The sequence below is a fragment of the Dama dama genome, chromosome 7 (genome assembly GCF_033118175.1).
Source record: "Dama dama isolate Ldn47 chromosome 7, ASM3311817v1, whole genome shotgun sequence".
NCBI classification, from domain to species: Eukaryota; Metazoa; Chordata; class Mammalia; order Artiodactyla; family Cervidae; genus Dama; species Dama dama.
In genome coordinates, this window is record NC_083687.1 from 11,420,121 (window position 1) to 11,438,073 (window position 17,953).

At 43.0% G+C, this 17,953-nt stretch overlaps 1 protein-coding gene and 1 long non-coding RNA gene across 4 annotated transcripts in view; one reads left to right on the forward strand and one right to left on the reverse strand.

The window, feature by feature from the left end:
- Positions 1 to 15,557, reverse strand: part of LOC133059422 (uncharacterized) — a 25,369-nt gene extending 9,812 nt beyond the window's left edge. Inside the window, exons 1-3 of the long non-coding RNA XR_009693551.1 lie at positions 14,186 to 15,557; positions 2,651 to 2,709; positions 1,017 to 1,188 (exon numbers count right to left, since the gene is read on the reverse strand). This is a non-coding gene — a long non-coding RNA (uncharacterized LOC133059422). The remainder of the gene's footprint in view (positions 1 to 1,016; positions 1,189 to 2,650; positions 2,710 to 14,185) is intronic.
- BLTP3A (bridge-like lipid transfer protein family member 3A) overlaps positions 12,923 to 17,953 on the forward strand; it is a 73,608-nt gene continuing 68,577 nt past the window's right edge. For all 3 annotated transcript variants that reach the window (XR_009693550.1, XM_061146488.1, XM_061146491.1), the window contains exon 1: positions 12,923 to 13,078. Coding sequence is in view for 2 of the 3 variants with exons in the window: in XM_061146488.1 (XP_061002471.1) it covers positions 13,035 to 13,078 (44 nt within the window). In the remaining variant the exon portion in view is untranslated. The remainder of the gene's footprint in view (positions 13,079 to 17,953) is intronic.

Genomic DNA, 17,953 nt, shown 5'->3' on the forward strand with positions numbered 1-17,953 from the left:
GGTCCAGGGTAAGGAGCCTGTGGGTATACAGGAAGCCCACAGGTATCTATCTAGGTTTTTAAAAATACCCTCAGACACTAGGAATAACCCAGGTTTTCCTAAAAGGAAGATTTTTCCACAGTTGTTTTTAGGGTTGAATAAAAGGAACTGAACCTAGATAGCATATTAAAAAGCAGAGACATTACTTTGCCAACAAAGGTCCGTCTAGTCAAGGCTGTGGTTTTTCCAGTGGTCATGTATGGATGTGAGAGTTAGACTGGGAAGAAAGCTGAGCACCGAAAAATTGATGCTTTTGAACTGTGGTGTTGGAGAAGACTCCTGAGAGTCCCTTGGACTGCAAGGAGGTCCAACCAGTCCATCCTAAAGGAGCTCAGCCCTGGGTGTTCATTGGAAGGACTGATGCTGAAGCTGAAACTCCAATACTTTGGCCACCTGATGCGAAGAGCTGACTCATTGGAAAAGACCCTGATGCTAGGAGGGATTGGGGGCAGGAGGAGAAGGGGATGACAGAGGATGAGATGGCTGAATGGCATCACCGACTCGATGGACATGAGTTTGAGTAAACTCCGGGAGTTGGTGATGGACAGGGAGGCCTGGCGTGCTGCAATTCATGGGGTCGCAAAGAGTCGGACACGACTGAGTGACTGAACTGAACTGATCCACTCTAGAAACATTTCTATAGAGTCTTTGAAAAAAGTGTTTTACAAAGTTTCAGGAAAATAATATGACTTAGAAGTTTTAACAGTGAACAAAAGTGGGAATAAATAATTCTAAAGAAGGTTTTTTTTTAAAATTTTATTAATTCCTTCTAGGGCAAACTATTATTATAATGAATGATTATCATATGTTTCCTTTGTAAGAGGCTTAAATTTAGTGCTATTGCTTTATGCCTTTAGACATCTGGTTTTAATTCTAAAATATGAGTCAGCTGTAATGTGAGCATCTGTATAAGTGCAAACCAGAATCTACTAGATACCAAGAACTGAAGAAATTAGGGTCAATGTGGGATAACATACTTGTTTTCTTCTCTATGGGCAGATCCAAAGCTATGAGGAGGGTATTTAAAGTCCAAGCTGTCATCATGTCTGCTGTCTGGCTTTAATGGTTTGTCAGAATGCCAGGCCCCTTAATTTCAAGCTGCATGAGAAATGGGATCCTTGCGTAGAGCTGCAGGCTAACTTGGTCATCCTGTATGGAAAAAGTCCAGTGATGATTAAGTGTGTGTCCCATTTACATAACTTCAGTCAGATGGTTTGTTTCATTAGGTGAACAGAAGGAAAAAGCCTGGCTGACCTTAGGTTTCCATGACAGAAGTGTCCCGAAGACTTGCCCAGTATATTGTTTACATGAAAACCTTAATAAACATTAACTAACTGAAGATGTTTCTTTCTCTCCTAATTAAAAACATAAAGGTTAGTCTTTCTGGCACAGGATCAAATACAGCATCTAGAATAGTTCATCAGACAAGTGCAGGAATAAAATAAACTTTGTTGTTTATTGTTCTTGCTCTTTAAGGGTCAGGGTGTGTGTTCAGTTACTCAGTCATGTCCCACTCTTTGTGACCCCATAGACTGTAACCCACTAGGCTCCTCTGTCCGTGGGATTCTCCAGGCAAGAATAGTGGAGTGGGTTGCCATTTCTTTCTCCAGGGGATCTTCCAGACCCAGGGATCAAATCCTTGTCTCCTGCAGATTCTTTATTGCTGATCCATTTGGGAAATCCTTAAGGGTCAGGGTGGTAGATTTCACACTTACAGAAAAGTTGAACTACACAAGCAATATTAATATACCCTTTGACCAGCATCACCCATCACCTTTTGTTAGCTGTTAGCATTTCACCTCATTCACTTTATTATTTGCCCTCTGCTTGCTCGTTCTCTCTTTTATTTGGAACTATTGGAGAGTAAATTGTTAATATTATGCCCTTTACCATAAATACTTAAGTGTGTATTTCCTAGGAATAAATATATTCTCTTACACACTGTGGTTTTAGTTATCAACCTTGATTCAATAATTTAGTCTACCAACCATGTTTCATATTTGTCCTTGTATTTTTTTCCCCTTTCCTGTACAGAATTCTTTCTGGAATCATGTACTTTTTTTGGGTCACATCTCTCTAGTCTCCTTTTAATCTAGAACAGTTCCTCAGCCTCTCTTTGTCTTTTATGACCATCTTTTGTTTATCTCACCATCTTTTGTTGAGTAGAATGTTCCTCACTCCTCATTTTGGGTTTCCCTGATGTTCCCTTATGATTGCATTTGGGTACACGTCCTCAGTTGCATCCCTGGGATATCATATTTGTAGGCAGGCACACACAGGCATCCCCCCTTGTTGATGACAGTATTTGACCACCTACCAGGTGATTGTCCAATTTCTCCCTACTTGTTCCTTTTGAGTAAGTATCTTTCCCTGGCTGTCAGTTAAGAAAAGCCCGTAAGACGACTTATGTCCTTACCTAATGATGAGACTTTGAACTCAGCACACGAGGCCAAGATCTCAAAGCCCTTTATAAGTATTTAGCTTTCACAGGGACCCTTAGAAACAAGTCTCTTAATCTTGCCCGCCTCCTTGTTGCCTGTACATCACATCTACTTTTGGGGGATGGTTGTTGAAAGAATACAGAAGTAAAAGGTAGGACAAAGAATTTTACCTCTCCATTCAAATGCTGTATTTCCCTCCTCTTCACCTTCTTTAAGTCTCAGGCCTCTGCTGGAGAGAGAAGCATGTAAAGAGGTCAAAAAGAAGAAAAACAGTAGAGCCTAGGGTGGCAGTTTGACATTACTGATTGCTCACCCTGGTACCTCTTACTATCCTTAACAAGAGAACATCGAATTTTTATCTGGATGCATGGCCATCTGCAATGCATTCCCCATAGCTTGTAACTAGGTGAGGCCAGGTGGCAAGAGAGAACATGCCTTTTTTTCTATCCTATTCTGTTGACAGGAATGTGGATATGATGTTTGCTTGAAATGCAGGCAATATCTTGGACCATGAATTGGCAACTAAAGATGGTGTTAGCAAGGTAAAAGGAGCACAGGTCCCTAATGGTTGAATAGCTGCTATGTTCTGCCTACCTTAGACTTCTTTTACGTCAAAGAGAAGTAAATATTGAAGTCACGCATTATCTTGAGCTGAACCCACCTGACTGATAAAAAGATACTTTCAGAGGAAAGTAGTATTGATGGGCTGAGGCGACTAGGCGACTTCCCTAGCAGTGCAGTGGTTAAGACTTTGTGCTTCCGTACAAGGGGCGCAGGTTTGATCCCTGGTCAGGAAGCTAAGATGCCACATGTCATACTGCACCGTCTCCCTCCCCCCGCCCACCCCCCCACCCCCGACAAAAATTGCACTCCTGCTAGAAAAGCCTGCCTAGGGTGTGCCATCTAATATTGCTCTCAGTTTGGACACTGTTCTCAGTGGTGGGAACACAGTAGTAAAAGAAAGTCCTTCCTCTTTTGGAGCTTACGTTCTAAAGAGGGAGTCAGACAATTAACAAAAATACCAGCGTGAGGTTGTATGAGCCATGAAGAAAAGGGGGCATAGGTAAAGGCCCTAAGGAACGGCAGGCAAGGGATGGGTCTGTGGGAAAGACACGAAGGGAGTGGTGGTTGGTAGAAAGCTGTGCAGGTGTTTAGGGCACAGGCTTTCCGGTAAGTACCGAGACCCTGAAGCAGAGTCTGCTTATTCTTTTGGACGTACAGCAGCAAACAGCTAAAACTGTTGACAGTGATGGACGTTTTATTACCTCGATTGTGGTGATGACTTTACAGGTGTATAGTGAAAGTCATTCAGTCGTGTCCAACTCTTTGTGACCTCATGGATTATACAGTCCATGGAATTCTCCAGGCCAGAATACTGGAGTGGGTAGCCTTTCCCTTTTCCAGGGGATCTTCCCAACCCAGGGATCGAACCCAGGTCTCCTGCATTGCAAGTGGATTCTTTACCAGCTGAGTCACAAGGGAAGCCCAATAATGTATTAAGTATGCTATTTACACCTGTTAAATTTTAATAAAGTAGAATTAACCCACTGAAATAATGTTCTAATGTCATAGTAAGTTGGGAGTTGCTGAGGCAAGCCACAAATATCAGGAAGCAAACTAAAGACAGGTGGGCTTGAAAGAATTCTGATGGTCATAAGGCAACCAAGTATTTTAAGTAAGTCTATGCAGATGCTGAGTATAAAAGGTAATATTTGGGAACTCTGGGGTTTTCATGCTGTTGTTTAGTCGCTGAGTCATGTCTGACTCTTGTGAAATTGTAGTCTGCCAGGCTTCTCTGTCCATGGGATTTCCCGGGCAAGCCTACTGGAGTGGGTTGCTATTTCCTTCTTCAGTTACAGGTGTATATGCATGTCAAAACTTTAAAAATTATATACTTTAAATAATATGTGTTCTACGTCAGTCACACCTCAACTTGTTTTTAAAAGTTAAAACTACCACAAACTAGAAACTACTCTCAAGAATCTTTATAGACAGCGATACCAGCACTTTGCTATTCAACCCTTTTGTTCTTGAGTTTTCTATAAAACTACTTTTCCGTGTTTGTATAGTGTTATTTTCCTTTGGCCATTGTGTATGTCTTTTTTTGTCCCATAGAAAGCACACTATGTACAAATGAATGATTTTTTTTTTTGACTGCACTGCATGGCTTATGCAATCTTAGTTTCCCAAACAAGGAATGAACCCAGGCCACAGTAGTGAAAGAGCTAATCCTAACTACTAGACCACCAGGGAACTCACTAATCATGAATTACTTTTTAAGCAATATTTTTATTTATTTGTTTATTTGGCTGCATCAGGTCTTAGTTGCCACTTGTGGCGTCTTTCACTGTAGTGCACATACTCGCTACTTGCAGCGCACAGGCTCCGTAGTTGTGCACAGGCTGCAGACCACGTAGGCTGAGGCATGCGGGATGTTAGTTCCCTGACCAGGGATTGGCCCTGTATACCTTGCATTGCAAGGCAGATTCTTAGCCACTGGACCACCACCAGGGAAGATCCCCAATCATGAATTGAGAGATGTGGCTATCCTGCCAGGCAGATGAGGAAAGCTACTGTCCCTGAAATACAGTGATTACCTAGGTGTTTTTAAAATGTATGGGTTGTGGAATATGGCTCAGCAATAAAAATGAATGAACTTTGATATAACAATTTGGATGTATCTCAAGGGCAGTATGCTGAGTGAAAAAAGCTAGTCTGAAAGGGGCATCTACTGCATGATTCCATCTATGTAAATAACAAAAATTATTCAGATGAAGAACAAAGCAGTAGTTGCAAAGGGTTAGGGATGGTGTTGGGAGTGGATATGAGGCAGCAGAGAATGACTGTAAAGGGGTGACATGAAGGAGAATTTTGTGGTGATGCAATAATCCTGTATTTTATTGTGGTAGTGGTTACCCAGGGCTACACATCATGAATGACAGAGTTACACACATGCATCCCCAGTATCAGTTTCCTGGGTTGTGTAAGATATAACCATTGTAGGAAAGTGGGTGAAGGATACATGGGACTTCTCTGTATTAATGACTTTCTGTGAATCTATAATTATTTCAAAATAAAAAATTTTTAAAAAATATATGGACTTCTGCTTCCAGAAATACAGAATAGGTGTACATTTCTCTATTCCTACTGAGTACAACTAAAACCCTGCACATTATAGACATAAAAAGCAAGCATAAAAGGGACTTCCCTGGTGGTCCAGTGGTTAAGAATCTGCCTTCCAATGTAGGGGATGTGGGCTCGATGGCTGTTTGGTGAACTAAAATCCCACATGCTGCAGAGCAGCTAAGCCCACTCACCCTAACTAGTGAGCCCTTGTGCTACAGCTACTCAGCCTGCATGCTCTAGAGCCTGTACTCACAACTAGAGAAGCCCCCTCACACCATAGCTAGGAAAAGCCTGCTTGCTGCAGTGAAGAGCCCATGTGCTACGACAAAGACCCAGTGCAGCCAAAAAATTGAAAGAAAACAACAAAAGACAAGCATAAGAAACTCTGAAAGGCAGACAGAAGGCTGCTGACCTGCTAGGGAATTGTGACCCAAAGAACAACATAATGAGCTCTCCAGATTTTCTGTTTGCCTCAAAGGTGCCAGACTTGGAGCTGAAGAAGTTGGAACCAGGAGACTCCAATGGGCAACAGACAAAAATACACTCCACAAAAAGTCTGCTTCCTATAGCCAAACAGAAAGGAGGTAGCTTAGCAAGACAGAAAACTTTTAGACAATAACCACTCTATTCCAGCCAAACACCATAGAAACTCACCCTATCCCAACTCATGCCACAAAGACCAAATGGGGAGTTAGACTTCCACTCATGTGAGGTTATAATGAAGTGCCCCAAGCTCCTGCCAGGATGGTGAGAAAGGAACTTGGGTTATCATTTCCATCTGGCAGTAACAGGGCATTGCCCCTCTTGACTGAGATGTCAGAAGTTGCTGAGTCAGAACTTTTAAGGCCTTTCATCAATGTCCAGTGGTGATGAGGCTGTCATACCCCCATGTCAGGGGAGCCCTTGTGGGGAGCAGTAACAAAGCCCTCTGCCACTTCCCAGCTAGAGAAGTATTAGCTGAAGCTTGCTGAAGAGCCAGAACTTTCACTTTAGCCCAACAGTAATGAGGAACTCTTTCCTTGGGTGTCTAAGGAGGCTAACCGGGCAACCTGGACTTCTGTTTCTACCTGATAGTAACAAGGGAGTACCTCCCCACTTATGCATTGCAAGGATAAGTTAGGAGAACAGAGCATTTAAATAAGATTCAGAATCACAGAACATAATATGAAACTATCCAGATTTTTATCTAAGATCACTCATTGTACCAAGATCAAGGAAGACCTCAAACTACATTTCAAATGCAATTAATACCTGTCAACAGTAAGCTGATAGCGCTCCTAGAATTATTAGACAAAGATTTTAGAGCAGGCATCATGAAAATGCTCCAGTGAGCAAGAAGATATAAAGAACCAAATGGAAATTTTGGAACCCCAAAATAAGTAAAAAAATCCACGAATGGCCTCAACAAGAAACAGTGATCAGAAATAATCAGAGAACTTGAAGATAGAACAATAAAAAATATCCAATCTGAACAACAGGAAACAGACTTTTAAAAAAATGAATTGAATTTTAAGGACCTGTGGGTCCCTGAAGATCTAGTATTCATGTTATCAGATTTCCAGGAGAGGAAAAAAGGAAAGGGCCAAAAAAGGTACTGCACCAAATAATGGTTGGAAGCTTCCCAAGGGCTTGCAAGAGACATAAACCCACATTTTCAAGAAGCTGAGTAAAACTTAATCAGGATAACTCAAAGAAATCTACATAGTTAAACTGATGAAAACTGAAAACAAAAAAGTTTGAAAACAGCCAGAGAAAAATGACACCTTACTTTTGAGGGGAAACAATTTGAAGGACAGCAGATTTGTCATCAGAAACCATGGATGCCAGAGGAAGTGGCAAACAGTTTTCAAGTGCTGAAAGAAAAGAATTATCAGTCCAGAATTCTATACCTTGTGAAAATAATGTTTCAGGGGCAAATGGGAAAAAAAGGTGTTCTCCAGTGAGACAAAACTAAGAGACTTTGTTGCCAGCAGATATACTGTAAAAGAATGACTAGAAGTTCTCCAAACAGAAAACAACAAATGAATGAATCTCATCAGGACGGAAAAATATGGTAAGCAAAAATACAGGTAAGTACAAGAGGTTGTCCTTTTCCTGAATTTTCTAAATTACATTTGATGGTTGATGCAAAAATCATAATACTGATTAATGCAGCTATAAATATACATAGAGGAAATATTTAAGACAACTAGATCTCCCAGAGAAAAAAGGAAATAAAAGATAAGATTTCTATACTTCACTAGACTGGTAAATGGCCATACCAGTAGACAGTGATAAGGTATGCATAAATAATGTAATAACTAGAGAAACAATTAAAAACCATACAACTAAAATTTATAAAAGCTGTACGCTCAAAACCACTATAGATGTCTTACTTCAAAACTTACTACAGAACTACACTAATCAAGACACTGTGTTACTGGCATAAGATTAGACATATAAATGAATGAAATAGAATTAAGATTTCAAAAATAGACCCATACTTTCATTGGCAACTAGATTTCTTTTATTATTATTTTACTTCCAGTTTTGTAATATAATTGACATACAGCACTGTGTAAGTTTACAATATAAAGCATAATGATTTGACTTACATTTCAAAATCATGACCATAGTAAGTTTAGTGAGCATCCATCATCTCATACAGATAAAAAATGGAAGAAATAGAAAAAATTTTGGGGGGGAATTCCCTGGTGGTTCAGTGGTTTAAAATCCACCTTTCAATGCAGGGGGCATAGATTCAATCCCCGGTTGGGGAACTAAGATCCCATATGCCACAGGGCAACTAAGCCTGTGTGCTGCAACAAGAGAAAGCCCATCACTGCAGTGATGACCGTCCCTGGCCCCCATAAAAAAGAAAAAAAAATTTTTTCTTGTGATGAGAACAGAGTATTTACTGTTACCGTTTATATAAAACTTATGGTGATGTTAATGATTTTAATCATATTGTATATTTCACCCCTAGTACTTATCTTGTAACTGGAAGCTTGTACCTTTGACTGCCTTCATGCAATTCCCCACTCCCTCTCCTTCTCCCCATCTCTGGTAACCACAAATCAGATTTCTTTTTCTTTTAGTTTGTTTTTGAAGTATAACTGACATTCGACTGATATTAGTTCCTGGTGCATGGCAGTTTATTTTCACCAAGATAATTCAATGGGGAAAGAATATTCTTTTCAATAATGAAAAGAAATTTATTGAAAAATTTCTTTCCAATATATGATGCTAAGACAACTAGATGTTCACATGCAAAATAATGCAGTTGGTCCCCATATACAAAAATTATCTTGAAATGGGTCATTTCAAGTAAATATAAGAGGTAAAACTACAAATTTTATATGAAAACATACATGTAAATCTTCATGACCTTGGGTTATGCAGTGATTTCTTAGATACAACACCAAAAACACAGCAATATATGAATAAAAAGATAATATAAAAATTAAAAATCTTGTTTCGAAGATTATAATCAGAAAAATGAAAAGACAATAGGAAAAAGTTTTGCAAATAATATATCTGATAAGGGACTTGTATCTAGAATATAAAAAGGATGATTGCATTTAATAATGAAATGACAAATAACCCAATTAAAAAATGGACAAGGTATCTGGATAGACATTTCTCCAAAGAAGTCATGCAAATGGCCTATAAGCACATAAGAAGATGCTCAATCATTAGCCACCAAGAAAATATACACAAATTCTTAAGCAAATATACACAGATTCTTAAGCAAATATTAGCAAAGAGAGTGAAGCAATATATAAGAGTAATTATACACCATGTCCAAATGAGGTTTACTCTAGGGATGCAGGCTGGTTCAGTATTTGAAAAACCAGTCAAGGTAATGCATCATGTTAACAGGCTAAAAAAAAAAAAAAATCACAGCATTTAAGCAGAAAAAGCCTTTGAAAAAAGTTAAGCATTTATTCTTGATAAAGACTCTCAGGAAAAATAGGAATAAAGGAGAACTTCATTAAATTGGGAAGAGCACCTATAAAAAATCTACAGTTAATATTATACTTATTGATAAAAGACTGAATGAATGCTTTAGGAACAAAGAAAGGATGTCTGCTCTCACCAGTCTTATTAAACAAAGTGCCAGGATTGGTAGCCCACACTATAAGGCAAGAAAAGGAAATAAAAGGCATTCATATCAGGAAGAAATGTTTTGTTCATTGAACATATCAATGTCAACATCCTGGTTGTGATATGGTACTAAAGTTTTGCAAGATGTTACCATTGGGGCAAGGAACAACAAGACTGGTTCAAAACTGGGAAAGAAGTACGTCAAGGCTGTATATTGTTACCCTGCTTATTTAATTTATATGCAGAGTATAGTATAGTGAAGTCGCTCAGTTGTGTCTGACTCCTTGCGACCCCATGGACTGTAGCCTACCAGGCTCCTCGGTCCATGGGATTTTCCAGGCATGAATACTGGAGTGGGTTGCCATTTCCTTCTCCGCAGATCTTCCTGACCTAGGGATCGAACCTGGGTCTCCCGCATTGTAGGCAGACACTTTACTGTCTGAGCTACCAGGGAAGCCCATAAATGCTGGGCTGGATGAAGCAAAAGCTGGAATCAAGATTGCCTCAGATATCAATAACCTCAGATAAGCAGATGACACCACCATTATGGCAGAAAGTGAAGAAGAACTAAAGAGCCTATTGATGAAGTTAAAAGAGGATAGTGAAAAGCTGGCTTAAAACTCAGCATTGTAAAAACTAAGATCATGGCATCCAGTCCCATCACTTCATGGCAAATAGACGGGGAAAGAATGGAAACAGTGGCAGACTTTATTTGCTTGGGCTCCAAAATCACTGTAGATGGTGACTGCAGCCATGAAATTAAAAGACACTTGCTCCTTGGAAAGAAAGCGATGACCAAACTATACAGAGTATTAAAAAGCAGAGACATTACCAACAAAGGTCCGTCTAGTCAAAGCTATGGTTTTTCCAGTAGTCATGTATGGATGTGAGAGTTGGAGCATAATGAAGGCTGAGCACCAAAGAATTGATGCTTTTGAACTGTGGTGTTGTAGAAAACTCTTGAGAGTTCCTTGGACTGCAAGGAGATCCAACCAGTTAGCCCTAAAGGAAATCAGTCCTGAGTATTCATTGGAAGGACTGATGCTGAAGCTCCAGTAATTTGGCCACCTGATGCAAAGAGCCAACTCATTGGAAAAGACCCTGATGTTGGGAAAGATTGAAGGCAGAAGGGGACGAGAGAGGATGAGATGGTTGGATGGCATCACTGACTTGATGGACATGAATTTTAGCAAGCTCCAGAAGATGGTGAAGGACAAAGAAGCCTGGTGTGTTGCAGTGTATGGGGTCGCAAAGAGTGGGAGACGACTGAGCGACTGAACAACAACAAAAAACCATTGGAGGAACTGTGTAAAGTATACAGGGATCGCTATTCTTACAACTGAATGTTAATCTACAATCATCTTGAAAGGATTCACCTTAAAGAAAAAATATGGATTGGCCCCAAATCTCTTTTGCTTTTATATGCTTTGCATTCTTAGCATTGCATGGAAAGTGTGCTATTGGTGAGAGTCGAACTCTTCTATTCCATGTGTTTCTTTTAGAGCATAAATTTTTGCTTTCATTGAAAAATAACTCATTCATCAGGCATGGTGAATCATCCAGCAAGGATGATAAATCTGACCTTGAGGCGAATTTTATTTTACATCGGTGATGTCATATATCCAGTCAGCTGCTAGGATTCTCTAGGAAAAGGAACATGAAATGCAAGAAATTGCCCAGAGGCCCCTGCATCTGACAGCCAAATTAGAAGGAGGGATTATGATCAATATCCCTGGCAAGAAATCTCTTCTGTGGGATCTATTGGTCCCTAGTATGTATTCTGGTGAGAGGAGGGCAGATGGAGAAATGATAGATTATGCAATCCTGATGGAAGGACATGGATAGTAGAGAACCCAGGCTGAGGAGGATATATTCCCTTTTCAAAAGGTAATGGGGGGTGCTTCTGGGAAATATGAACTTACTATGACTAAGAGGCATAGGAATGCATTGTCTAATTAAAAACCTAACATTTATATGCTTCACCATATACTCAGACTATCTCTGGAATCAGGTAACAGTTGTTAGGGGAAGAGAATTGAATGGCTGAGGAACAAGGGAGGGAGGAGACATCTTGACTTTTGCATTATGTTCATGTACATTTGTTTACAAGAACAAATAAACTGGTGGCCAGATTTCCTATAAGCCCGCCTCGGACAGTATTTTGCCCAGATTTTTGCTTGAAGGTTTAAGTCCTGAAAACTGCCAGCTTCTCACCTTTGCCAGAATCTAGGTGTATGGGTGAAATAGGGTGGAAGGATCACTGGACTGAGAGAACACTTGGGTTCTAGCCTCTTGTCTCTCACTAGGTAGCTGTGACCTTAAATAAGCTCTTTCAGCTATTTCCCTGGGCTTCAGTTTCCTTCTTTGTAAAAAAAAGGCGCCCTCTGAAGTCCTTGGTCATTTAAAGTTACCGCCTCCTTTTCTGCTGCCCCCAGCATTTGGGAATGGGGGCCTCTGCAGTGCACCTCGTACGGGCTGAGTAAACATTTACCCGGTGGTTAACTGGACGGAGGCTAAGAGGCGCGCAAAGCGGATGACGAGGCGTCCCCTGTCACTCCAGCACAGAGCAGCAGAGCGCCGCGGAACGAGGGGCCTGCGACGTCCTTGAAACTACTCTTCACTCCGCAGCTCCATTCCTGGAGTACAGTTAGCTGGTGCTCAACTAATGAGCGAACGTGTGAGTGAAATGAACGGGACAGGTGGACCGCGAAATGTGCAATTATCTAGTGAATTCCCGCAAAAAAAAAAAAAAAAAAATTGGAGACAACGCCGCCCTTCCCCGAGTCTTCCAGGCGACAGCCGAGGTGTGAAACTCCGGCAGCTGACAGGCGAAGCCTTTCAGATTTCGCTTGGCTGAGAGGCGGCAGGCGGGGCTGAGGGAGAGAGCGAGCCTGGAGCACACTCGCCCCGCCCCCCTGCGCGCCCCTCCTCCCGCCGCCGCCGCCCCGCCCCCCTGCGCGCGCCCCGCCCCCCAGCGCGCGCCCCGCCCCCCTGCGCGCCCCTCCTCCCGCCGCCGCCGCCCCGCCCCCCTGCGCGCGCCCCGCCCCCCTGCGCGCCCCTCCTCCCGCCGCCGCCGCCCCCGCCGCCGCACGCGTCCCTCCTCCCGCCGCGCGCGCCCGGGGCCGCGGCGAAGCCGGGCTGGCGGCGCGCGATCTCCGCGTAGCCGCGCGGGTGGGTGGGATCGCGGCAGAGCTCCCGGCGCCGGGGCAGGGGCGGGAGAGCACCATGGCGGCGGCGGCATCCGGTCCCCGCGCCGCGGCGAGGTGAGGGGCCGTGCGTCTCCCTCGCGGCTGAGGAGGCCACAGCCGCCCGCCCGCCTTCCGCGCGGGCCGCGGCTCCGGCATGGCCGGGCTCATTAAGAAGCAGATCCTGAAGCACCTGTCCCGGTGAGAGCGCCAGCGCCGGCCCCGGCCGTCCCGGGCCCGTCCTCGTCCCCTTCGACCCTCCTCCCCAAAGCCGTACTCCTGGCCGGCCTCCCCCTCTTCAGCCCCCGGGCCGGGACTCGGAGGCGATCCCCGCCTCAGCTCGAGCCGGATAGCCCGCTCCGGGGGCCGCGACCGTTGTCACCGCGCTGCTCTGCCCTGGCCCTGGGCCCTGGGGGCCCGGCGCCCCTGCCCCGGCGCGGGTGCCCAGGCTCTCCTTCCCATCGGAAGAGCCCCCGGCCCTCCCGACCGCAAGGATCTCCTGACTGGTCGCGCGCACCTCAGTTCCCACACCGCCGGGCAGGTCACCCCGGTCCCCCTTGCATGCCCCCCGCCCCGCCCCAGGCCCTCTGCCCGGCCCCAGGTGGCCCCCGCGGTTCCCACTCTTTCCTGTCGGCCCCGCGGCGTCTTCTCCGCGCTGCTGCCCCTCCGTCGGGGCCGTCTGCCCGCCTCTTCACCCGCCCACCTGCCCGCTCCTCGGTCTTCGTCTTCCTCCTCCTGCTCCGGACTAGACCCTTCATTCCCGGCCACTCACTTAAAAATGACCGCGTCCCCCAGTCCTTCAGAACCCATTCTCCGCTCAGATTCCCACCCGTGATACTGGTTTTCTCCCTCCCAGAAGCTCCCAGCTCCTTCTCTTCGTCGTCTGGCTGACCCTGTTGCATCACCCTTGAAAAAGACCTAATCCTTGCACCCAGGCCGTTCCTCGAGTGTCCTTTTCCCCTCCCGGGGCTGCTTTTCTCATTTAACACAGGCTACATGGAGAAAGGGCATGAGAGTTAGGCATAAAGTTTCAACAGCCTTCTCTTTAAGATATGGAGGATATTTGGACAGCCTGTGAAAAGAACTAACGACACCCACTTCTGCTTCGCAGCCATCAGATAAGCAATGTTATGTCCGCCAAGTCATTTGGACCCGAGCTGGGTGGCACGCAAAACTGTTCGCTTGTAACTGGGTGACTGCTGACCCCTGAGTTAGGATTGCAGCTTGTCAGATCTGGGGTCCAGAAAAATCAGAAGCTAGCCTTTCACTTCGTTTTCATTCCTTATTCCCGGCAGGGCTTAGCGATACCTTTAGACAGCCGTTGTCTCTCACATGGAGGGTGATCCAGTCCTTGTCTGCACAGTGGTCAGTGGTTTTGAGGAGGAGGGAATAGGGGGAGAAGCCAGTCACATGGGACCCCAGGCCTTGTTCTCCTTTCTTTTCTGGTCTTCTCATTGGCTCGGTGAGTGCTGTCACTGCGTCCTCTCTTCTGGCAGACACTTTGGCCAATTTACTGTTATTTTGATTTTAGACTTTAATTAGTAATTAGATTCAGATTCATCTCTTGGCTAATCACCACACCATGTTTTAAAGTAAAAGCGGATTAGAGGCTGGAGCTGGAAAGTGCCTTTGGATCCTCAACTTGGGTTAATTCCCTAGTATATTCTTTCTCAGGTAACATTCGTTTGGGTGTGCCATGAATTTGCTTGCTCTGTGTAAAGACATGTGTATGACTAATGATTGTGAAATGAGGCAGAAAATTTAACTAAAGGGAAACCATTAATTTGAATGAACACAGGATCAGACAAATTTTGGGTTTAGAGATGATCTTACCTAACATAGCATTGTGTTTAAGAGGTCAGGCTGATTTTGGTTTACTTTCTTTAATTGCAAAATGAGGATAATAGTAGTATCTAACTCAAAGGGTTATTGTGAGGGTTACATGAGTTAATACACAAGGGCTTACCGCAGTGCCTAGTGCATAGTAAGTATTCAATAAAGCATGCGATATGGTTATTTGGGAGGCCACAACTTGTGTGATGGTCTGACATAAGCCATAGACTTTTCCAGAAAAACCCACATATGCAAACAGATTATTTTTTATGTAAGTTCCCATGGTGGGGAAAGTTAAGAATCCCTTAAAACACATGCCTTAACCTCTTAAGGCATCTTGAATGAATGCCCTGAATAACCCCTGACTAGTTCAGCCTCTCATTTTATGACTGAGGAAGCTAAAGCCTAGAAGAATAAGTGACTTGCTTAAGTTGCTGTGGAAGGTATGGTAGAGAAATAGAGGGGGTTCCCTGGCAATCCAGTGGTTAGGACTCTGTGCTTTCACTGCCAAGGGCGTGGGTTCAACCCCCAGTCAGGGAACTAGGACCCCGCAAGCCCCATAGAGTGGCCAAAAAATGGGTAGAGAAATAGAACCTGGCTTCCTAATTCTGGTACACTTCTGGTATAATTCTGGTACACTTCTGCTGTACACTCATATTCTGCGCTAAGAAGATAGAATTTTTAAAGAAAAATTTTAATAGTATATGCTGACATATTCAGTGACTCCTTAGTGAACAAAGTATCCCTTTTAGATGAAGTAGGAATAGGTGTTAGACATTGGTAGAAATTTCTTGTTTCCTGAGGGTTGCGTGGTTGACTCAGGAGTAGGGTGGAAGGTTATTCAGGGCTGCCTTGCTAGGATGTAGGTCTGACTGGTGGAAAGGTCAAACTCCTGAGGCCTTCCTGTTGATTTAACTCCGAAAAGCTTCCTTAATCACACGTGATATTTGTGTCTCTACTACACATCCAGAGGCTGGCCTGCTTGGAGGGGAGCTGTAGTTTCTATGGCTTGCCAAACCTGATGAGGAAAGAAAGAGGAGAGTTGGGATATTGGGTTACTATATTAGATAAATATTTGTAGGTGTTTAATAATTACTTGTTGCTGATGATGACAGTGCTGCTTGACCTGGAGGAGTATCCTACAGCAGGAAGGATATCCCAGCGACTCCTTTATTATGTTTCATTTTGCTCATGAAGTTTTGCATATTAAAGTGTCTTGTTGGAGTGCATCCTACTTATCAGTAGACTATTTTGGTAAACAAGATTTGGAGGAGGTGATGTTCCAGATCCTACTCTAGGTCAGGCACTGAGCTGGGTGCTGGGGATTCAGCAGGGAAGAGGTACAATTCTCTTTTAAGGGCTTTAACCTATGGTTTGGATGACTGATGTATAATACAAATAGCTTGTATGTTCAGTGTTTATTTAAATAAATCCAGGAGGAGATTTTTACTTAGAACAAAACAATAATTTAAAAAATACCGCAAATTGATTTTTCACTGAATTAGATTATTCTTGTCTTAGATCCCCTTAGCTAATGACCTTTTATTGTACAAATAGGAAGAAATATGATGGATTGTAAAGTAAGTCGAAGGACTATGGCTCATGGAAAGGGAGTTTTCTCTGGGGCCAGACAAGCTAGATTCACCTTCCTGCTCTGCCACTTAATAATACAGGGCAGCCTTTCTGAGTCTTAGTTTTCTTATCTGTAAAAGATGCGAATAAGAGAGAATACTACATGCCTAGCAGAATTTTTTGAGAAATTGGGGATAAAGTGTTTATTATAGTGCCTGGCGTGAAAGTAGAGTTTAATGAAAAGTAGCTGTCATACCATGGCCAGAGAAGTTAGGGACACATCCATGGTATAGGTGACTGCAACTCACTCAACTGGCTCTTTTAGAAAGCCAGCAGAAGTCTTACTTATTTACTCTAAATGGCTGCAGGAAATGTGACTCCAAGTGACAGAGACATGGCTGATAACATGATAGGTATTTTAAAAAACATAAGCGTTAGATGAAATCAGAGACATAGTCCTTTAGGAGAATAAGAGAACCTGACTGTGAGCTCAGCTTTCTTAGATCCTGATCAGTGCCCCCTCATCCTGGAGAGATCCCATGGCCAGTCCCTGGTGGACAGCTGGAGTTGCCCACTCAGAGGCTGCCTGGCCAGGGTCTGTTTAGGTAAAGGTTTGTGTGGGCAGGGCTTGTCTCGGCTTCCAAGTCACACTCCTTTGGATTAGGCCTTACTTATTATCATCTTCATTTCCTGAATAATTATTTTGTACATTTTCTGGTAATAGTGCAATCATATACATCTTTTGTTTTCTTCCTCATCTTGTCTTGCTTCTGAAGAAGCACTTTTATTGACTTAGCAAATATTTAATAGTAATAGCCAATTGTGAGAATGAACACTTTATAAGTCTTATGATGATTTAATCCTCAGGCTAACCTTGTGAAGGAGACATCAGGCCCATTTTATAGATGAAGAACTAAACGAGACACAGAGAAGTTAAATAACTTGCCCTATATCAGTAAGTGGTGGGACTGAGATCCTAACACAGTCACTCCCATTCCAGAGCCAGCCTCCTTCATCTCTCTACTGCTCTAATGCATCTCATTTACTGAGTATTTCAAATTGAACAACCAGCACCATGTGAAGGAAGAGAATATCAACCAGCACCAAGGAGCTCCCTGAGTCTCCCCCATCATTACCTCTACCAAGGGGTAGCCACTATCCTGACTTCTAACAGCAAAGATTAGTTTTGTCTTTATTTGTACTTTATATAAATGGAATCACAGAATGTATACTTTCATGCCTGGCTTCTTTAGCTCAACATTGTTTTTGTGAGGTTAATCTCTATTGTATCAATTTGTAGATTTTCTGTTTTCATTGCTATTATTCTATTACATGAATATACTTAAATTTATTTGTACATTTTTCTGTTGATGGACATTTGTATAGTTTCTCAGTTCAGAGCTGTGCTGAATAGTGCTATTAGGAAGAGTCTAGTACATATCCTTTGGTGAATACATGTGTCTGTTGTGGATATACCTAAGAGTGGAATTTCTGGGTTATGGGATATGTGTGTGTTAAATTTTAATAGATATTACAAAACAGTTTTCCTAACTGGCTGTACCAGTTTGCACTTCCCCTGAAAGTATATAAGAACTCTGGTTGTTCTCCATCCTTGCTAACACTTGGTATTTTTCATCTTTTTCATTTTAGCCATTCTGGTGAGTATGTTTT